This window comes from Actinia tenebrosa, unplaced genomic scaffold (assembly GCF_029948245.1).
Source record: "Actinia tenebrosa isolate PJP-AT-01 unplaced genomic scaffold, QUT_ActTen_1.0 PGA_scaffold0__85_contigs__length_37466705, whole genome shotgun sequence".
NCBI lineage: Eukaryota > Metazoa > Cnidaria > Anthozoa > Actiniaria > Actiniidae > Actinia > Actinia tenebrosa.
Window position 1 is genome coordinate 34691988 of NW_028292569.1, and position 23469 is coordinate 34715456.

The 23469-nt window shown below is 38.6% G+C and overlaps 1 protein-coding gene across 1 annotated transcript; it reads left to right on the forward strand.

Moving 5' to 3' along the window:
- Positions 1 to 1416: 1416 nt before the first annotated feature.
- Positions 1417 to 22970, forward strand: LOC116297901 (fibroblast growth factor receptor 2). The gene is made up of 17 exons (XM_089026508.1): positions 1417 to 1614; positions 1727 to 1874; positions 3128 to 3272; positions 6864 to 7142; positions 7527 to 7802; positions 9798 to 10129; positions 12249 to 12618; positions 12889 to 13272; positions 13748 to 14203; positions 14464 to 14628; positions 14985 to 15095; positions 15445 to 15641; positions 16782 to 16904; positions 17174 to 17285; positions 19693 to 19789; positions 20041 to 20146; positions 20452 to 22970. The coding sequence occupies exons 3-17, from the start codon at positions 3197 to 3199 to the stop codon at positions 20581 to 20583; spliced, it is 3216 nt and encodes a 1071-aa protein (XP_088882634.1). The 5' UTR covers positions 1417 to 1614; positions 1727 to 1874; positions 3128 to 3196; the 3' UTR covers positions 20584 to 22970.
- Positions 22971 to 23469: the final 499 nt, after the last annotated feature.

The window sequence follows — 23469 nt, forward strand, 5'->3', positions numbered from 1 at the left end:
AACGTTGATTCGAAGTCCAAAATATTATGACTAAATCTTTAGTTTTCGGCCTGTTACCCCGAAAGGTCTGTGGCGCCACCTTTTCAGTCGAACCAAACCTGCCAACGCCTGCGACTTTTTTTCAGTAACAAGCAAATAAAACTTGTCCTGATTCCACTTTTTGTTTTTTAGTTTTTCAGGCTCGAAGGCGTAACGCTCAAAACTATGATCAATACATTATCACAAGGCAGCAGAATTTAGATTTTTTTCGGCTTTATCATAAGGTCGGCTTCTGGCGGTTTTCCGAACGGCCACATTTAAAAGGCATTCCCTTGCCTGGCATTTTTGACATAATTTACATAGATTAGCGGTTAAGTATTTTTTTGGGGGGAAGGAACTTTCAACTTTTTGCTTTATAACAGGCATTTATATCACAGATTTTAAACCGTTATGGTGACTAAATGGGAGCGATAAGGATGGAAGCAGTTTGTAACGTTTCTAGTAATTTAATCGCAATTACTTTTCCCATGTTTAATGGAAAAGCCTTCCGTGAGCCATTTCAGGTCGACGGAATGCCGTCAGAAAAGAATTAAAGTCGTCATACTTCCCACGCACGCATTCCGAAGCTAGACCTTAACACTATTTACCATAGTGCAGAGTATCTATCTTAGTTTATTAAGAAAATGCACCGCGTCTGATTCAGGCGCGAAGAAAAACAAAATGCCACAATTCTCGCCGAGTTTTAATTCGTGGAAATTATGCAAGTACGAGAGGCGGAAGGAAGGGAGGTAGTGAGGAAGAGTTCGCGGACTTCCTTTACACACGTCGGCTTAACGTCTGTTTCTTTTCCATTGCTCAAGCTCTAGTTTTGCCACATTTTGGACAGCATCTATGTGAATAAAGACACATGAACATAGACAGAAAGTTAGTAGTCGGCTCTTCAGTGAACTACTAAGTTGCCGGCAAAACCCGATGAAAATATCGTTCAGTAATTAAAGTCAACTTAAGGTAGCTCGATCGAAATTGTCTGTCTGGAAAAGGTTATAACTACTCCTGTTGTACGGATCGATGTCCGAAGAGAACAACTTAAATCTCAATTCATTACAATTATAAAAACAAAACTAGCAACAACAAAAAAAAAAACTGAAAAAACAACAAACTGAAAAAACTGTTTAAACCAACAAACAACTCGAGCACAACCAAAACATTCCGATAGAAAGCACAGCCGAGTAAGCTATCATCATATCGAAGAAAGAATCCCTTATCTGCGAGATCGTTATCTTCATTGTTTTAGGCTCAAGGTCTGTCCTGGTGCAACCGCACGCACGGCCACAAAGGTCTGAGCATGGAAACAATACCTCTGCTGCTGAAAGATCTTTTCGATAAAACCTGAAGAGACAAACTCGAGATGCTTGAGATGTTTGACAGCAGTGACAGACCAAAACTTCACCTCTGTTTGACAGATTTCTTTGGTATCAGAGTGGCAACCGTTTCTGACAACCCCCTAAGGCACGCATTCCCCATAAGTATCGGTTGCCTTGAAAAAACTACATAGACACCCACGTTCGTGGCGATGCTCCATAACCTTATCCTGAAGCCATCTCTTCAGTCCTGGTGAATAATTAATTTTGCGCTGTAAGTTTTTTCACAAACGGCGCTGAATTCTGGTGTAACGTTTTGAGTAATCGCACGGCGAGAAAGATAAGCGTCAGCTAGCACAATCGTAAAGCCTTGTTTCCCTCGACAGGTAACTCCATAGGTCAACAGCTCAAGGAGAAGCCACGGAAATCCCTCCTCGTACAGAAACCAGCTTCGAGTCTAGCAAGAGCTACGGAGTTTCGACCACAAACACGTGTAGGATTTTTGGGGGGTAGCATACTAGCTGTCATAAAAAGGTAAGAACTATGTAGAGGACTCATGCTGATAAAATGCCCGTGATACTTGCCTCTAACTCGGCCCGCTGCAGTGAAGCTCGAGGTGTACACTTAAAAACGTAAGAGCAAATAAACATTTCCTGTAACACTAATTCTTCGGTAAACAGAATGTTGATCTCTCGTTAATCGGTGAGCAAATTACCTAAGGAAATATCGGAGTGTGTTTCAGTGAAGAGAGTCGAGGGCAATACGTTAAGCGCTGAGATTTCAAGTACAATAATCCATTAGATAATCAAGCCTCGGCTTTGACATTCCCCAGAAGTACATACATACACACACATATTGTATATATATTCACATGGAGTTTAATATGGAAATGAGCTAATCTAGAAATCAATACGATGTGATTAAAGAAACAGTTTGTTCCGTTATTCATAATGTTAAAGCAGAGGGCGGAGTATTCCATTGGGCACAAATGAGTTAAGATTCACTTCTATTTGCGAAATGTTGGCCCACATAACACTTTTACTGATGGAACGAGTTTAGTGCAGACAATAGGACAATAGAGTAATGAGACGCCCAGCATCTTACAACAATCGTTTTGGTTTTTATCCAAGTTGACAAGGTTATTCGGGGACGTAGTTTTCTTTGGCTAAATAAACAGGCTTAACTGGTTGCTCATATTTTTTGCTTCTAATTTTGCTTGCGCGGGTAACTTTTAGTCTGCGTGCAGCCGAACTAACTTGGGTCCGTACTCTGGTTTCCAAGCGTGGAATAAAACTTATCATTTGTACCGGAAATACAAGCATACTGAAACATCTCTTGTATTTAGAAATGAATGACAGAGGCGTGGTAAATTGTCACTTGAAGCTATTGAAACTTTACCCTGACTTTATTTTCAAAGCCAACATACCGTAAAACTAATGCGCCAATCAAAACTCGACCTGATTGCGCTTTGCATAATTTGACTTACGAATTTGCTTGTCTTCAAAACTCATACGAAAACTCAAGTGCAGTGTAATCCAATCCAATCCGCTAAACAAAAACAAACGAGATCCCAAAACAGCAAGAGGGAAAGAAGAGTTCAAGTTTATCAACTGCTTGTTTACTTGACATCTATGTGTGGACTTCACATTCGTATTTGGCACCTATAATTGCATGATTAAGTCCATTGAAAACATGACGACTTTAGTGTGTTGTTAGGAAGGACTACTGTACGTTATCAATGCGGACACCAGGACATCCCTTGAGCCACATATGTGCATCTCTTTCAGACTTTTTTTCCATTTAACTGGTGCGTCCAAGATGAGTAGAAAAATCACAAGGATTTAAGATTGTCTAAAATGGTGATGCCACGAAGCACGGTTCTGTTGCTCGGGTTGGTATGGATCGCTATAATCGTGCCATCGGTTCAACCAGGTAAGCACCTTTAACTAGAATTCATTTAGTAAAACATCCTTAAAGAAAAGCCCGTAAGTGATATTCAGTTAAGTTGACTGTAAAGAAATTTAACCTAGACTTTTCGGAACCGAAGACAAAAGTTTGATCATGTCACGCTTGGCAAGCCCGGGATCATAATTCCTGTCTTGCTATTACATTATACAGTGCCCCTGTCGTACTCTAGTATTTCGTAAGTGCCTAAAACCACACATAAAAAGAAATATATGTATATGTGTGTATACCTTGACGATTATTGTATTATGAACTTAGCGTATTTGCAAAGCTCTTCAGATTCATTTCACAGATTTTTCTAATGCATTGTAGAAGAAGTCTGTTTACCGAACCATGTTTACTTTAATGCTGGTTGGGAAACAATTAATACTTCACATGTAGTCCAATGCGGCCATTGTCATTGTACGCAATCCTATAAACCTCAAAGGAAGTTGGACTAATGAGTATTAAGAATTTTGGGTCGTCATTTTCGAATATACAACGAAACTTTCAAATAATTTCAACAAATTTTCACAGCTTAATGTTTTCCACGGATGAGAAACTCTATGCTTGTTTCTTAAGTCTAGCGCATAAAAGCTATTCGAAATACGCATATGGATTCAAAGTCCTCTGTATTTTTGGTTGTGCCTTTTTACTGCAAGCAAAAGGTTAAGTCAACTGATCATGAATTTAAAGTATTATTGCCTTTTGGGGTCGAGACTCATTCATAAATTTTTCCTAGTCATTTTGCTAAGGCCGAGTCTGTTGAGCAAACTGACCTTCAATTTGAGAACCGTGAAGGAATTTTAAAAGACTAACACGAAAACCCCTTTCTTGACAGACTAAAATGGTCTAGCCCAACCTTGAACTATGAAATGTGGCTGACAGTGATAAAAGATGAGTCGAATTCTTGTCTAAACACAGCCAAACTGAACATACGGTAACCAGTTTAACGCGGAACTTCGGACCGTAACATACTAAACTTATTAAGTCAGGGAACGAACATATGACATTTAGTAGACTTAAACCGTTTTACTAGGGTTATCCTCGAAATCATAAGAGATTAGAGTCCATCGAAAAGATTTTACTATTGGTTACCATAACACTGCGATCGATCACTCTACACTTTGATTTCTGACTCAGTTTTTGTATGTCGTATATGTCGTATGTAGCCATTGTCTCGAGGTTAAATAAACTTCCAGTGACTATCTTTGATTACCAAGCCAAGGTTAAATAAATTACGAACTAAAGACACCAGCTTTAATGATAATTCACTTACTTCTCTTAGATTAAGGGAAACAATATTACAGATTACTAAATGCATTTGATCGAAAAATCAATGAAGATTGATGGCCCTACTACCATTATGGCGATGGAGGTCAAAATAATCTTGCATCATATAATAATTATAATTTTTTTAGGAATAATTTTGATTTCGTTTCGGGGATAAAATAAGTTTACTCTTAGTTATAAAATAGATATATTTGAACGTGTTATGATAATGAACAAATTAGATTTATTTTTTTTAGTTTGTCGTATTTTAGTAGCTGCTATGTCTACGTTCCATTGAGTTCAAGTTTAGACCAGCAAAACTGTCACAAACTACTAAATACGTGTGACACGATGAAGTTAGGAAAAAAATTATTATTTTCTTCTTATCTAACCGAAAAGATTAATCTTATTAAATCTAACTGTAAGTACCATGTTTGGGAACAAACTGATTAGCAATTTGCTAGGGCCAAGTTGATTATAATTGGAAAACTTAGGACATTTTCTTTCGTTTCTCATTTACTTTGTTCCATCTGCTGAAAATTGGATGATATTACATCATAGATGAATGCAATGTACTGTCGATTTTTATAAATTATTTTGAATTAATTATTCTATTTTCGATGGAAGCATGCCTGTACTTAGATATCAATTGTTATTGTTCCAGACCAACTCACTCACTCATTAATTTATCGAGACATCAAGAAAAATATTATGACTGCTCTGACATTTCTACCTCAGTAATGGACTTCGGTCTGTTTTTCTAATATCAAATTTAACCAACCGCAATTTTTTGCCCAAAAGGTTTTAGTGTTAAGTTTTGGAACAATGAGAATATATTGGATGCTGCAAGGGTGACTTCATCAAAACATGGAAGTCATTTCAACTTGTAATTAAATCGCCCAATATTTTATCCTCATTCGCCAGCTCAAGGAAGTTTAAGAACTTGAAATAGTTTGACAAAGTTTAAACATGTTAAAAGAAATAAACGGATTCAACAACTTAATCCCTTCTGAACAACTTCGGAGGGGGGGGATTTGTTTTTCAATAGTTGCCTCGCTTCATTAAACTTGTAAGATTGTTCTACGTGTCTGGAAAGCACCCGAAAAAAATATCCAAATCTTGAGAAAGTACATGAAGTTCGACTGTTTTTTAACTTGAAATACTTGAAAGTTTAGAAAACTTTTGAAACTTCAATCTCCAGAGAGAGGAGAAAATCAGAGCACGCAAACACCTCGTCTGCACTTCAGCTGTTGTTTATCTATAATTTCATTCTACTATCGTCCAAAAACACATCCATTCCCTTGGGATGTTTTATATTATTCTCAATTCTTTCAGTTTTGTTTGTTCTTTGTGTGTTCTACATTGTTTTTCTAAACAATTCCAAGTCAAGAGTACAAAGTGTTGATAAATAATGACAAGTGGCTGATGTTTTATCGTTATTTTTGATCATGTTTGATGGTCTAATATCTCTGGCCAAGAGAATGCGTCAGTCTTAACCTTGACTCGCCTGTGGCCTTCAAAAGATAGAGGAATATTCGCTCGACCGTTCACAGGTCTACACAAGGTTAACATTCTTCATAAAAGAATCAAGTCATATGCCGTGGTGTTAAATTCGCATACCAATTATTTAGATTTGTTCTCCAGTTTTTAGATTTGTTCTTACATGAAGTAGTAACTCAGGTCGGAGTCTACCTATCTTCTGAACTTAAAATGTCATCAGTTGTCGAAAAGACCCCAGCTAAGCAAATCAAATTATAAATATTGTATAATTAAAATGGTAGACCCGTAATAAGCCACCATGGTACCCGTGAACTTCATTTCCGTAAAACCAAAGTTGATGAAATCAAGGCTACTTGGAAAACTGAACAAGAAAGAACAAGTTTTAGGCTTCAAGATAAAAATTCTTAGTTCGAGAACATAACTTACCAAAAAACGGAAAAATTAATTCGCTTTTCGTTACGTTTACTTGGGGGTGGGGGGGGGGGGGGAGGGGTATTTCACTTTTTATGAAAATGCTTTGAAAATAGAAATTATTCAAATAATACTCGTAAAAAAAATTCCCATATCCTAAAATAACGCCGTAATCATGACAAAAATATGTCCGCCATGTTGGTTGATAAGAGAGAAGACAGAACTGAATGACTAACGCTTTCTATATTCTTCCAACATGGCAGCCAAGACGTCAAAACAACATGGCGCCACAGAGATTTAATCAAAGTTACGCCGAATACTTCACGACATAAAGTCGCTTATGACGGAAATGTTTTTATTTGTTTATTAACATTTAAGTCTATGTTCTCATTCTAGAATTCTCAGCGCCGAAGTTCACTAACAGGGTAAAGACTAGATATGAAGTCCCGAGCAAAAGAACTATACGATTACGTTGTTTGGTCAGCGGTAATCCCACTCCGAGCACATCGTGGACAAAGGACGGCACTCCGATCGTGAAAAACTCTCGGATTAAAATCGCTAATAATCGATATCTTAAAATCAAGAGCTTGGTTGCTTCGGATTCTGGTCACTATGTTTGTATTGCTCGTAACGCTTATGGTATGGTCAATGCTACAATAGAACTAGTCGTTAAAGGTGAGTATGTCTCGGTGGAATATGCTAGTGATTTCTCCTCGTAAAATGATTGGAAAAAGCGGGATGTCATTAAAAGAGAAAAAGAAGGAAAATTGGTCTTGCCTAAAAATTGCCTGTCTTTTTTCCCTTGCCCTCCCTTGGACCCTCGGACCATAAAAGTTCGTAGTGTCTGGAATATTACGTCGATCCTAAAACACCTCAAAAGTAAACTTTCAACACAGGCAACCCGTATCACTGACAACGACATTTCCACAGAAATCAAGATTCGTCCATCAGTAATTTTTTTTAAATCGTAAAGTTACCCAATAAAAGATAACACTGCAAAAAAGGTTTTACTATAGATGTGCATGCCACTTACCAAATTTCTTTCAATCATCTCAACAGCAATTCCAACATTCTCAAAGATAACAGACAGTGACGTCTTAAGCGAGCCAGTGTTTCATCCCATCAAGCTTCATTGCCAAGCAACGGGTTCTGCACCTTTAAAATATAAATGGATTAAAAACAGCAAAGAAATCTCAAGAACGAACACTCGAATCAATGCGACACAGGGGGTTTTAACCATAAGCAATCTAACATATTCAGACGGTGGACGGTATACGTGCATGGTATCAAACAAATATGGAGTAATTAACCATACATACGACCTTCATGTTATTGGTAAGTGCGTACTCGTAAAAGTGGCAGGGTTTTCATAGTTAACGGTCGGAGATCCGAGAGTGCTCCTCTAACTGAGCAAAATTCTCTGGCTTAAACTATCATGATTTTCTCCTATTATCTAGAAAACTTAATAAAAACCCTGCCAGGAAACTCCGGCTAGTACATGATCTTCTCCTATTATTACAAAAGCTAATGAAAGCCCGGGAGTGGGAAGCAATACGGCATTTCTTACAGTCGTACTGTGGCCGCACATTATCTCATCCTAACCGTAGCCATGCGCTGTGATTGGCTAATATCATGAAAACAATCAGCTGACATCCAAATATTATGCCATGTCGTTACATCTGAAAATCATTACTGTCACAGTCTTAGGGAAACCGTTCTTTTTAGAGTAGGTCATATAATGAAGAAACGTGCGCGCGTGCTGTGTACAGTTATAGCACGCGGGGATTTGGAGAACACGAGAGAAGTGTTAGAAGTATTTTGAGCTTTATAACTCCACACAGCACAGAAAGTTTTTTATTTCTTTAATAAAATGCAAAGGGCGCGTGTGTGCTGTGTGCTCTCATAAAGCACGCGCTCCCAACCAATCAGAATGCGAGATTTATAACAGTTATTTTATAATAGCCGTTATAGGAAGGCAACTAAATCCAATACTGAAAGACATCTAGGGAAGGTAAAAATGGTGAATATGGACTCATAACTCCTAATTTAGCGAATCCTCATCTCCTAATTTAGGTTAATCACACTTACTAAGTCCTCTTTCCATTTGGTCTATTCGTAGAAGATCTTTCAATACGACCTTGCCCTCTTACTATAGGAAACTAATTTGCGGGGGAAATTCAAACCTTTAATACAAAGAAGCGTACCGTATTCAAATCTGCTTTACAATGTCATTTCAGTCCTAGTACGATGACATCACCATTATAATATCTGACTCAAAAGTAAGGGAGGTTTCAACTGAGCCAGCCATGTTGGGTAGGGCCCGAACAATGCAACGTTTTTGCATGACACTGGAGAGGTTTTATTAAGGAGAAAATGCTAAGCTTTGCCCTCCAACATGGCTTCCGTGAAGCCCCCGTATTCGACTTATGGTTCCTAATAATTTACCAACAAAAAGCGAGTTGTAGTATCTCCTCAGAAGGACATCAGTTATTACATGTTAGCAATGAGATCTTTTTTAATTCTACTGTACTTCACTAGTGGCAGATATTTTGACAAGCCACTTGACGATCAGACATGCAAAAATCATTTAGGTGGTCAAAGTGACCTTTAACTTGCATTGAGAGGGTTTCCTGAAAGGCTCTCACTAAAAGCCACGATAAGCATTATCATAATCTGTTAAAGAGGTTTCTTATAGGTTTTACTCTTTCAAATTGTTTTTTCTTAAATCAATTTTGATGGAAAATGCGTTTAGTCAAGATTTATTCATTTAAAAAAACGGGCTAATGGACTTTTCGATCTTAAAATATCCGCAAAGTTTTTTTTAAGCCCCGTTAGAATTACAGAGACAAAACCTTGACATTTTATCGAACCCTGAAACAACCTCTGGGCTATTTATAGTCAGGGCACGGCTAACTCACAGATCGAACCCTGAAACAACCTCTGGTCTGATCTAAGTCAGCGCACAACTAAGTCACAGATCGAACCCTGAAACAACCTCTGGGCTGATCATAATCAGAGCAGGGATAACTCACAAAATTGTAATTTATCGTGTAGCTTTTAAGGACTGGGAGGAAAACCGGGGAAAACACTCGTTTCAAGAGAGACCTAAAAAAATCCTCTACTAAAACGACAAATTAACGATTTTTTATAGTTTTGTCTAAGTAATTAATTGGGGCTTCCTGTTGTTGCTAGCTATGCAATCATAGTGACATGGCATGAGACTTCACCATTCGGAAACAGTTATGATGATGTTATGAGTTGGAAAATAGTTTTAAAAAAGTCTATTAAAAATTTCATCAAGTCTTATATTTCACTTTGATCTACCCGTAGATCCAAATCGTCCACGATTTTCTGACTGGTCAAAAATGTCTAACGTACCAACTCGATGGCAAGTTTTACAAACAATGAAACTATCCTGCCAGGCACTGGGTGAAGGACCTTTGGAATATCAATGGCTTAAGAATGGGAAAACAATACAAGGACACCCACATATTAACATTTCATCAGGGTACTTCGAACTAAAAGGGCTTGCTCTTGCTGATGGTGGAAGCTACACGTGTAGAGTATCGAATCAATATGGATCTATCAACCATACATATACGATTAGTGTTTTTGGTAAGTACTGTATAATCATGACGCGACGTCGGTGGGGACTGGGGAAAGCCTTTTAAGATCGTTTTCAGGGAAAATCTTCATATATCCGAGAGATTAAATTTTCGTATACGACGAATTGGCCCTGTTAATAGTTTCTTTTGCTAGAGCGTGCAGAGATTTCATCCAATGTCTCTCAACTTTTAACATATGTATGAAACTGACACGCCTACATGAAGTCCGGGAAATGAGATGAGGTGTATGGATTTAATGGGAGGGTGGATGGATGGATGGATGGATGGACGGACGGACGGACGGACGGACGGACGGATGGATGGATGGATGGATGGGATGGATGAAGGGAAGAAATGGATGAATCATCTTATATTCTCAGTCAAATCAACAATCAAGTTTTTTCTAAGCAACAGTGATAAAGGTCTTGACTAAATAAGGAGTAAAACTATACAACCTATGAATCCTTCCACATAGAAGGGAAACAGTCATACGTGAAGGTTTTACGCCAATCTCACTTGACACCGTACATCAAGATATTAATCAACATAGACAATAGGAAACAGTTAATTGAGTACGCCACGACGTAATTGGTCGAAATGAAATGTGTAGATATGATTCGAGCCATTCCTATAGATCAGATCACGTCTGGTAAATATAATTTAGGAAACTTTTGTCAATGCGTGACAATGACATTTACCCAACATCATGGAGCAGAACTAGGAACAATGTTTCGTTCAGATTAGTTTGAAGCTATTAGCTAATAACTATAAGCTAAGATTACCTTTGTTCGGGATTATAATTGACATTGCTTTGATTCTTGCGTGATTTGATTCAGTTGTTCATACGGACGGAGCAAACATTTTTGACTACAATAATAAAATTTGCCAGCACAGTTTGGGTTTTGAATGATGTGTCTAATCACATCAGTATGCCCTGTGTTCTTATAAGGACTGTTGTCTATCGCCACTTATTATTCTAAGTTAAATATAGAAGCCAAGAAATGCAAGACTAGTTTGTCACGCACTTGACATTTCATGCTCATATCCCTTACGCATTATTCTGGTATGCACAAGGCTTTGCCAGCGCAACACACGGAACGGTATGGAAACAATGTGAAATGCAAATCTTTTTTTCTTTCTTGAAATACCAGTGGATAATGACTGGTACGGATTTTCCAAGTACTTGAGTGCCTTTTCTAACTCAACCAGTAGTTGATGTGATATTTGAAAGCGATATAAAACGACAATAGCTTCATGATGACACCAGTGATTCGCATCGTGAGAGAAACATTGGCCTTGGAACTCATCTTCGTCGTACTTGTTCTTTCATTGGGTAAGAAACGAGTTTTTTTCCGTCCACATTGGCAAACAGAAGGCATTTTATTGTCTTAAACTGTAAATATCCCTATTTGATTTAGGACAATATTAGTAATAATCGATCAATGAAGTGTATGTTTGCTTTAGAGGAAAATCACATCTTTTGGCACGTGTCGTAACAGTTTTCTTTTTGCATGTACTGCTTGCAGATGCCACCAACCTAAGCACCACTATATCGAGTCCAACAAGTAAGATAGGTAAAACTAAAGCTTGACTTTTTAATCGTATTAATCGAGTGATTTTCTCGATTTGCTTATTCAAACTTCGTACAGATGACCACGAATTGAGATAATTTGATACCAAGAGGTTATTGGTATGTAACAAAGCCGAGTGTAATGTTTCATTTGCGAACGAAGTGCATCAAATTACTCCAATAGACGCATTTCCGGTATCAACTGTTATAGCCCAGTAGGACAAAATGGCCGGTAGTTTGGAAATTTTAATTCAATTCGTCTCAGGAGCCGTTGAAAAGTATAGAACCTGTGTCCAATTTATATAGAGGTGTTGCTGCTTTTTACCTGTGATTCAAGGGCTTTCGTCTTCCCCATCTTCTTTCCCACGATAAACATCGCAGGCTACTGGACTCAGTGGGAGAATAGCTACTCACTGTTTAATTTCCCACTTCATTGAATAAATGTTTGGGAGACTTTGGATGAAATTACAAATAATACAAGAACACCCATGCTGCGGGTTTTCTATTAAAACTATAATGTTGCAGGTTCTCGTTTTGTAAGAAACCGGTGGGCGGAAAACTCTTTCTTGTGATACCCAGATTTCCTTACAAAAGAAATGAAAATAGCGGAAATGGAGGTTGTTCCCAAATTTCCTAAATTTCCTATTCATGTCTTCTTTCGCTCACCTCTGTTTGTTTTTGACCACAGGGCTCCCATCTTTCGAGACTGGGGAAAAAATGAAGCTATCTTTCATAGCATGGCCAGCGTCCCATTCTAAAAAACTGAGCTGCTTAGCAGACGGAGCACAACCTATCAAGTATCACTGGCTGAAGGATGGGAAAGAGATTCAAAAACGAAGACTGGATCCTTATATGAGCACAACGCTGTCATATTTGAAGTTGAAGGAAATGGTGCCGCGAGATAATGGGAAATATACCTGTGTGGTTTCCAACGCTTATGGAACCATAAACCATACATATACTCTACATGTGGTTGGTAAGTGGAATAATAAAATATCTTCAGTTTTACTCTGTTATTGTAATGTTTAGGTTTAGATCCTTGAATGTGAGGTCAAAGCAGCTCGATATGAAGGACAAAACAAAAGAATTCCAATCTCCTGAGAATTGGAAACCTATTGTTCTGTCCCTCAGATTCAGCTGCATTCCAAAATGCTGCAAGGGATCTATAATGCACTTGCTTACATTGTCTTATCCTGTGTCATTGTCTCAGTGTTGTCCTCTTTTTTCCTTTTCTTCTCTTCCACAGCCAAAGCAAGATCAAAACCTATACTCCAGAGGAACCTTCCAAAGAACACAAGTGTGGCTTTAGGAGATAACGCAACCATGACATGTATAGTTGTCGTAAGTGGCACCTTGCCTGATTTTAGGTGGCTCAAATGGAAACAGGTTCCAAAAACCTACCCATTACTCGATATTGAGTCACAAAATAAATCCAAACAATTTATCGACCCGAAGTACTACGAAACGATCAGATCCGGTGAACGCTACGGTGTCAAGATGACAATTGTTAATGTGACGGAAAAGGATTTAGGGCTTTATACGTGTTGGGTCAGAAATCACATCGGCAGTGACTACGTCAGCGCTTTCTTGAGCGAGAAGGTTGAGCCTATAACTGTCAAGTTCCCTGTTGGTGAGTGCCTGAAGTTGATAATTATTGATTTATTAGTAATTTATTTCTTAACTAGCTGAAGAAAAGTAAATCTTTCACTCTTATTAAATACTAATATTCGCCCAGTGCGGATGGGCCATTAAATATTGACAATTTGGCTTTTTCGGAAATGACGTCAATTGTCAGAGGTAATGTTAATAATGAATGAGCAACTGCGCTTTAAATAATGGTACGATTCGCCTAGTGCCTGGCCCTTAGAATTTGTCAATTTGGATTTTCCGGAAGTGACATCAATTGTCAGAGTTAATGTTAATGATGAATGAACAATAGATTTTGTCAATTTGGCTTTTCCGGAAATGACGTCAATTGTCTGGGGTAATGTTAATGATGAATGAGCAACTGTATGAGCAACTTTGCTGTGGTAAATATTCTGATGATCCATAAATAGTATTTAATTATCACAACTGTCTAACTGCAACATCCATTTTGATTCCAGATGGGCCTATCTTGAAAGAAGGCAACATAACTTATCCACAACACCGAATACCCAACGATTTAAAGTCCTCGGAACCGCTGGACGAAGGTGGACGCATAGCTCTAGGAGTTCTGGCGGCAGTTTTAGCACTGGGCCTCATAGGGTGTGGATTCTATATATATCTGCATCGTCGAAAAGTGAGCAGCAAAGGCAACAAAAGAAATTACCCTAACGAGATACGTTTACCCGAAGCGGAGCAGTTTCAACAATCTACAACACTGATATCTGAGCCTAATACACCGACAGACGGGAGCTTCCCTGTCAGATCGTTTATGTATCCTCCTAATACAAGAACTAGAATTAACTCGTCAAGTTCTGCGAATTCTTCGACTCCGTTGATAAGATACCGGAATGGAAGTTATAGATCAAGGTTTTCTTCTGGCGTTTCATCAAGATTAGACTCCAATATTACTGAAGGTATGTGTGGGTTATAATGGAGGGGGAGATGAGAAAGGAGAGGAGAAAGGAGAAGAGAAAGGAGAGGAGAGGAGGGGGAAATCAAATGTATACTGTAATAACACGGCGAGCGTTAAGGGTTTAAAAAGTACGGTTGTGTAGCACAAAACCACCATCTTTGCATGTGCAAAATGGGACACCCTAACGCAACTATGAGTATAGAAAGCATCTATTGCATAATTTAAAAAAAAAACACTTATTAACATATCTACGTTTTCCAGATTTTTATGAACTTCCCCTTGACGAGGATTGGGAAATAGACAGAAGTCAGATTACGATTAAAGAACAGCTGGGTGAAGGGGCGTTTGGTCTAGTGATGAAAGGCGAGGCTGTTGGTATACCAGATCAACCAAGTGTGCAAACTGTGGCAGTAAAAATGCTCAAAGGTTGGATATTAACTAGAACTCACCCGGCTTTATCTTATCTTTTTAGATCCTTTTGGGTGTAATGTTTTCACATTTCAGACCACGTGTCGTTTCTAAGAGTATCATTTCTTTGTTTAACGGTTCACATGATAAGACGCAAGAATATGGGTACTACTCAAGCAAAAAATCTTATTCTCAAGAGAAAGACGTGTGATTTGAAATGAGGGAGGGGGGGGGGGCATTACTAAACCTAATAACTATATTATCACACTTTTAGTCTAGATCTCAGATTGAAAAATCGGCCTATGGACCCCCTAACTGAAAAAGCTATCATAATTCTTTACAAATTGAAAGATAATTTCCATTGTCATTGTCAGCTGATGCAACAGAAAACGAATTGGCAGATTTGCTATCAGAGATGGACACCATGAAGACAATAGGAAAACATAATAATATTATCAACTTGCTGGGTGCCTGCACTCAATACGGTAAGTCGATTGACACTTTCCGCCATCCGCCATGTTGGAATTTTACCAAGATGCCTTCCATCACCATGTTTACATTAGAAAACTAAACGCATTTAAGAGTCAACTATATTCCAAAAGAAGTTGTTTGCTCGATAAATTACTTCAGTCTTATATTTAACACAAATTGAGTTTAACATACTTAAAAAAAGAATTTTGACATCACGTGATGGCAGCCATGACAGGAGGCAGGAACAATTGAATCTGGTCTAATCTGTTTTACATGAGAAAGAAATCGGATTCCCGGGGGGGGGGGGGGGGGGGGCGTTATTGTAAGGCAGTTTCAGTAAACACGTTTTCATATGATCACTAGGGCCCTTGTTTGTGGTTGTGGAGTTCGCTCCTCACGGTAACCTGAGACAGTTTTTAAGAGAAAGAAGACCGTCTGAATACCACAGATCGCGATCTGACTCTTCGGGCAGTAGTTCACAGCCATCATTAACTATTAGAGATTTTATATCATTCTGCTTCCAAATCTCAAGAGGAATGGAATTCTTGTCGTCTAAAAAGGTAAGTATCTGGAAACCTTACACTTCCTATTTCTATAATAGATGGTTAAAGAAATGTCTTACCTACTAGCAGAGGTCATTATGTGCGGTTTAGACAATTGAACAGTTGTCATTAGAAAATTAAGTTAAAAGAGACATGAATTTATCTTAATTTGCTTTCAATCGAGTAATTAGACATTTAGTCTCTGAAACACGACTGTTAGGGTTTCAATGTTTCGTTCTGAGCTTTCATTTAATTTAACAATGAAATTTTAAGTTTGTCGAGAGACTTTTCAATCATTTTTTGCTCTCGAGAAGCCACAAGTAAATGAGTAGAACTAAGGGGAAAGCGAATGAAGTAATGAGTTTGAGAAAATGGGATTTTACGGTGAAATGGTTCTTTGACACGCAAATTGAAGAAGTTCACAGTCTTCATAACCGGCGTTTGCATTGCTACGATGCCACCCCAGACAAAAATCGCGACGTGCACTTTGCAATAGACTGCCGTCAATCAAACACGTTGACGCCATTTACACGCGTGTGTGATTCAAAAGGCGCCAAAACTTCGGTCGATGTTTTACAAGTATTACGAGCCACACTCACCGGGCCTATCCGGGCCGATCCAAACGCGTGTAAATGACGTCAACTTGTTTGATTGACGGCAGTCTATTGCAAAGTGCACGTCGCGATTTTCATCTGGGGTGGCCGCGTAGCAATGCAAACGCCGGTAATAGTTTTAGCAAGAAAGCGTTTATTCAGGCTTTCATTTTGTTGTTGTTGTTGTCATTTTGACGAGAGTGGAAGTTGGAGGCTTCCAAAGGGATAATTTCGACGATTTGATCTTATGGCATAAACGTTTCAAATGAATTGGCTTTCACTGTACATTAGCAGCTCTATCACTGTCTTCCGAAACTTATCAACTAATTTTTACATCGCCTTGAGATTCTTATAGACTCAGTTAAACTGATCCTCCAGGTATCCCAGTGTACACTATCCCAGCATCTTGTTAAAGTAATCCTTCCATTACAAAGCAGAATGCATTCTGGTCTAGCGTGAGTAACAATACCTTTATTAGCAGTAACAGCTACCTACCCAAGCTAGACCAGAATGCACCACGTTTTAGAGATTTCAAACTTACAACCATGTGACTTGTCTCCTACAGTGCATCCACAGAGATCTGGCAGCAAGAAACATCTTGGTCGGGGAGGATTACGTCATGAAAATTGCTGACTTCGGACTGGCAAGAAATGTTAGAGACATGGATTACTACAGGAAAGCCACTGATGTAAGTCATTACGGACAACGAATGATAGGGGTTGGGAGGGAAGGGAGAAGAACGGACACCACATTTTACTTATCCATTCACTTTTAGAGTGAAGGCATTTAACCTGTGAAATAAAACATACTAGTCATGGTGTAATAGTCAAAAAGACACAAGAAAACAGATGGAATTAGGGTCTACTAATGTGTATTAGTCTAACATCTATTGCATGTGTTAAGTGACTTCACTCTAAAATATTCACTATTCGTGACACTGTTCTATATTGTTCGTAGGGACGTTTACCAATCAAATGGCTTGCGATAGAAGCTTTATTTGATAGGGTTTATACCACACAAAGCGATGTCTGGGCCTTTGGCATTCTACTCTGGGAGATTTTTACTCTTGGTAAGTTTTAGTAAATTATCCGACTCAAACACATATTCATTAATGTCATTTATAATATGATTTATGATAATTTGATAGCGCCCTTTCTATATGATAAATGGCGCGTACTATCTTGGGAGGTGATTGATATGAGGTGGATGTCACTGCTTGGGTTTCTTTATGCCCAGTGGCTCTTTTACGTCCCTCCGATATTGGTTAGTAACTGATGAGTGTGGAGAGACGGGACCACCATTTAAAGCCGTCATTCGAGCCACTTGAAAGTCTGACCATTTGCAGAAGTAAATTATAAAGACAGCACTTTCTCTTCAGTCATTTTAAGAATTTGATAGTTGGTCCGCCTGGGCTTAAGTCCGCGACCTCCGCCCTCCCGCCTGAAAGTCCGATGTTCAACAAACTGAGCCAATCGGTTGTTTTGTTTTGCTCGCCACTGTGATATGTTTTAGGGGATTCAGTTTAGCCATCGTAAATGGTAATCCAGCAGGCTCTTTTGATGATTTGCTGTATTTCACATTTGTTTTACTTAAAAGTATGCTCTAGATTACTTAATCATTTCAGTAACAAGCGTCAGCTTTGATTCACTACAGCAAGCGTTAACTGCTCCTTCAAACAAAAACATCAAATTGAAAAGTCAAAATTTTAAGAAATTCCAGATTGCAACCATTGATTAAGGCTAATATGAAGCCTTCGTATTTTAAATTCATTTAACTATATGGCATAAATTATCTAGGAGAAGTCTGAACAGAAACAGTTAATAAGGTTTAACGTATGGGGTAATTAATCGACAAAGGTTAAAACAAAGACATCTTGCAAACAAAGACGCTTGTAGGCGACATCGATGTATGCCTGTATGACACTTAAATATCTCCTAAAACGACATAGAGCGGTTTTCGCATGACTGTGAAAAGTTCAGTCGGTTAAGCGTGCCATGCAGTGATCGTGATGTTTTCTAGAATTTCAATATTGGCAGATTTTTTTCTCGCGTAATGCATGTGCTTGGTCTAGCAGTGCCGTGACTGTGTCGTGACCATGTCTGGACCGTGTTTGTGCCGCGGTTGGAGGGAGAGAAAATTCTCGTGCAATGTGATCGGTCTGGATTGGCCGTGACTGTGGCGTGACCATGTCCGGACCGTGTTTGTGCTGTGATTGGAGGGAGAGTAAATTCTCGTGCAATGTGATTGGTCTGGAGTATGCCTTGCCGTGTTCGTGCTGTGAGCTATTAGGGACTTTAAGATTTGCAAAATCTGCGACGGCGACGTCTACCGGAAGTGTAAACAACTTCACTTTGGGGTTTCGCACCTTCAAAGTCCGTCTTCCCTGTGAATGAGTTGACTTTACTGACAATGTTTTGAATAAAATCTCCAATGAACAGAACCCCAAAAAGAGAAATTATTTACATTTCCGGTTTACGTCGCCTGTCGTAGAGTTTGCAAATCTTAAAGTCCCTATTCACAGTCATACGAAAACTGCTCTAAGTAATACACCGCTAAATAAGACAGCTAAAGACTACAGGCGACTTGTAATAGGATTAATCCACTCAGGACTATACAATTTCTCTGAAAGGAAGAAGATTGAGATAAAGGGATGGATTGTAGAGAATGCATGGCGACAAGTCAACGTCTTTAAAGACCCCCAGCCTGAGATAACACTTAGTGAAATTTTTGGTGACTGGATGGATTACGGACCAAAATATCTAATTGCAACAGAAAGTACTCTATGTCTCTCTTTGTTCTTCGTGTTCTTGAGTGTGTGGGTGTTGGTACTAAGCAGATGGTCTCGCAGTGTTAGATGGAGGTCAAGATTACTCACTTCTATATGACGGGAACCTGTCAAATTTAAGACTTTTGCAGACGTGAATCACTCTTTAGGGTTGTGAATTAAAGAGGGTTTTCAAGAGATCCATTGAGTTTTAGACGTAATGTTGTCGCGTTTCAAAACACTTTGAAATAGAATTATCAGTTTGAGTTTTGCACATGTTTAATCTCTTGAATCTATTTTTAAAAGTAAATAATACTTAAGAGAAATACACTTGTTACATATTGAAGAACTTGTGGAATTTGTGAGATTCCCTTAGTTTAGACATTGTTGTCAAAAAGTAAAAATCAAAAACTCTGGAAAACAATTATAGTTTGGCTTGCGTAACTAAATAGAATACTCGAGAAAATGGCACGCGTCATGAAATGAAAATCTTGTCAAAAGATCCCGAGTTTAGACATCATGTCTAATCATTTGAGTTATGCTCAGATTCCTTTTTTTTTCTTCCTTGGGTAGCTATAAAAAAGAAATACGACTCAAGGGAATGACATGTGGAATGAAATAACGTAACCATTAAAATGAAATAATACTCAATATAGCTATCCTAGTTTTTATGTGATCTAATCAATACTTTTTTTGTCATTTCTTGGTTCAGGTGGTTCTCCGTATCCTGGAATCCCTGTTGAGAAACTATTCGACCTTCTTAAATCAGGATATCGAATGCCAATGCCACAAAACTGTCCAGTGGAAATGTAAGTTCAAGCACCCTATACAATACAAGGCCGGCGCTCGCGATTTCTTGAGACACAGTTATGCAAGGACGGATTTTCAATCGAACGGTTAGATATGGGATAGGGTGGATTGGGTGGCTAGGCACCCCAGTGCCTCGACAGTGTCTGGACTAGAGGAGAGTGTACTACGCTACCCCACCCTTCATTTCCCTTATTTTCAAGGCAATCAGATTACAGTACTTGAGGAGTATATCATTTGTTTCTTGTTTTAGGTATGAGATAATGCTCAGTTCTTGGCATGAGAATGCGAAGGAGAGACCTTCCTTTACAGAGCTGAAACTAGAGTTTGATAGAATGTTATCATCAATGTCGAACAAGGTAAATCCTCATATAAGAACTTTCAACTAATATTATCCTTACCAATTATCAGCAGCAGTAGCAGTAGCAGTAGCAGTAGCAGTAGCAGTGGCAGTGGCAGCGGCAGTAGCAACGGCAGTGGCAGCAGCAGTAGCAACGGCAGTGGCAGCAGCAGTAGTCAAAGTCACGGGGACCATTTTAGTGGTTTATAACGATTTATAAGGCTAATGGGAAGCGAAAATGGCCACAATAACGTAACAAATAATCTCGTTCAATTAGTCTTCGTTTTTAAACGCGTTTTTTTTTTCTTTTTTTCATTCTTTTAGGATTATCTTGAGATACTGGCCAAATCCATCGATGACATCGCAAATGAAATGGAGACAACAATAACGGACGATTCTAGTTTCGGCAGCAACCAAGAAACTGAGAGTGAAACCTTTGCAGAGTCAGTGTGCTAACAGTCTTTGATTATCAGAATCATTACCATGGTTATAGGTGGCGTCACCATGGTGATCATAACGTCCTTGGTAACATCATGATGGTAACCACAACATTACCTTGGTAACCTGGACATCACTTTCGGCAGCAACCAAGAAACTGAGAATGAAACCTTTGCAGAGTCAGTGTGCTAACAGTCTTTGATTATCAAAATCATTACCATGGTTATAGGTGGCGTCACCATGGTGATCATAACGTCCTTGGTAACATTATGATAGTAACCACAACATTACCTTGGTAACCTGGATATCACCTTGGCAACTTGTAATTCTTCGTTACAACATCAATTCAACATCACTATGGTAATCCAACATCACTATGATAATCAAGCAATGCCATGGTAATACATCACTATGGCAACCGAAGTGATCTCTAATGATGTTCGTAAATCGATTCCCCCGTTTTTGGTGGCACAAACAGTCGTTGTCATCCATTATATGGTAATACCGAAAAGGAAAAAGAAACAAAGTGAGAGAAAGAAAATGCCACACTTGTCTGTGCACTGACAAAGCTTTTTGTCAAGCAAACGGAACATTCAAGGGATAAATCGTCAGAAATTCCTTGGTTGAGAAGCAGTACAAGAATTTGCAAGACAAGGCATTTTACAAGAATCATTTCCCAACGTTAAAAAAGAAGAAAAACTCTTACAAAAACTACGAATTGTACAAAAATATACACATATATACCAACTGAGTGCGAATAGTTTCCTCAGACTTATAGAGCTGTTAAGTTGTGACGTATTTCCGGGTCCAACTTTTTACAAAAAACTAAGATTAAACAACAAAATTTTCTCAATGATTTAACCTCCACTTGAAGCAATTAGAATTATTGATGGTTTTCACGGCGGCCATGTTGGAGGAACTTAACAAAAGAATTGTCAATGAACTCTTTTGTTATATCCTCCAACATGGCCGCCGTGTCTTTTGTTATTTAATTCTCTTGGGAATGATTGAAAACCATCAATTTGGACGTCAAATCCTGTCATGAAGGAAAAAAGTAAGAACAATCTTGATAGAGCTACTTTTCGTTTTGGACCCGGAAGTCGTCTTCCTATAGCTTTATATGTGCATATTGCATTACGCATGAAGAAAGGAATGATCGCATTCTAGAAAATGAAACCCCGAATGAAGATTGCAGATAATTTTTAAGGGGGTAGGGGAAGGGAGGGTAAAATCGAAACAAACATTTCATCAAAAATCAAATATACTTGCAGAATGATACTGATTTACAGCATAGATCAAACTTGATTTTTAAAACATTAATGAGAAAACATCTCAGCTTTGACACCTGTGTTGAATCGATAGTATTAAGATCCAGCTGTCTGCAAAAATTCACAGAGATCCCTAAGGCATTTATGTTACTTTAATGTATTTGTCTGCCGGTAACTATCTAAAATTGCGCATTAAATGAAAGTCAGTACTATGATTTGGTGCTGGTCGCAAAAGGATTCACATCGGATTCCACATCGGATTTGCATCGGATTTGCATCGGATTCGCATTGCTTTATAATGGATTCCCTGGTTGCTGAAGTTGCTATCCCAGAAAGGAACCTGTCTCATAATGGCAGGCTCTTCATATGTTTATTGCACTGAATTTACAACAATGCCTTTAAAAATGGAGTATGCCTTAAGACTTAAAATCCTTTCGCAAAGTTGTTGTTCATTTAACAAAAAAGAACCTAGGACAGTGTCTTCCAAAGGTTTTTTTTAGCTCAGGGCGTTGTCTCTAGAACTTACTACTCTAGGCCAAATAACCCTAACATGATATGGGCCCCTTGCATTGATTTCCAAGAGGAATTGTTCTGGGGACAAAACAATAGGCCGTCTTTTCTTGTGCAAAAAAAAAATCCATTGGTTTGTCCCTCAGAACAATTCCTCTCGGGACTCAAGGGGTCTATATTTGTAAAAGAATATTTTAGGTTCCACTGTATGTTGTTTAGAAATAGCGATCGCAGACCTTTAAAATTATGAATGTAAATTTACAAAGAATAACTGTTGTATATAATCTATGGAAAAAATCTCTACAGAAAAAATGATAGGAAACACTGCCTAAAATCATTGCAATGTTACCACGTATTTTAGTGAGGAAATGGTAGCCTTCCTTGGAACGGAAAATACATGAAGTTATAGCGTTTTTTTGTGAAGTAGGAGTTCGGCGACTTTACAAAATAGACCATAATGGACCTGTCCTTCATGGTCTCTCGCTTTTCAAAATGGCCGCTACCGTGAGAGGGACCGACCGACTGTCCCGATTCCACTGTCGTAACTCTAATTTTATAGGTGCTTTCTCGATCTCGACTAATGTGCAAACGAAGAAAACAAAATGAAAAATAAAGAATTGAACTAAATATTCTGTTTTAAGATTTTCCTTTTTCCGAAATTTACTAAAGGCGAATCCTAACAGTAGCGTCTGGTGACAATCCCAGGGTTCACGGAGCGAGCACGCGCGCGCGTCTTCACGGGCGGAAAGTTCTCGCCAATTCCACAGGGACAACATGAGCCAAACTTAACCTACAAAGATCAGTTCACCGTGTCCAGTTTGTGTGACAAAGCCACTGCTCTTGTCTGGAATTTTGGTAAAACTCTATTTTTCACTATACACTCTCTCCCCTCCCCTACCTTTTTTGAAGAAGAAAGAGTCGATCTTTAGGATAAAGATATATGAAAACCATTATCTGTAACATCTCTAGATGGGCTCTAACGATTGAAAGTGAAAGACGAAACAAGAATCTTAAGTGAACCTTAAGAACCACGTTTTTGAGAGTTGAGGATAATGGTTTAGAAAGACCCCACGTATGGTATATCTATAAGGAGAATCTAGAACACTTTTGGCTCTCACGGTACCCG

Excerpts from the sequence above, each read along its gene's own strand:
- LOC116297901 (XM_089026508.1), top strand. The coding sequence starts at position 3,197 with ATGGTGATGCCACGAAGCACGGTTCTGTTGCTCGGGTTGGTATGGATC. Across the intron at positions 13,273-13,747 it reads AACTGTCAAGTTCCCTGTTG|ATGGGCCTATCTTGAAAGAA; the intron begins GTGAGTGCCTGA and ends TTTTGATTCCAG. Across the intron at positions 15,642-16,781 it reads AATTCTTGTCGTCTAAAAAG|TGCATCCACAGAGATCTGGC; the intron begins GTAAGTATCTGG and ends TGTCTCCTACAG.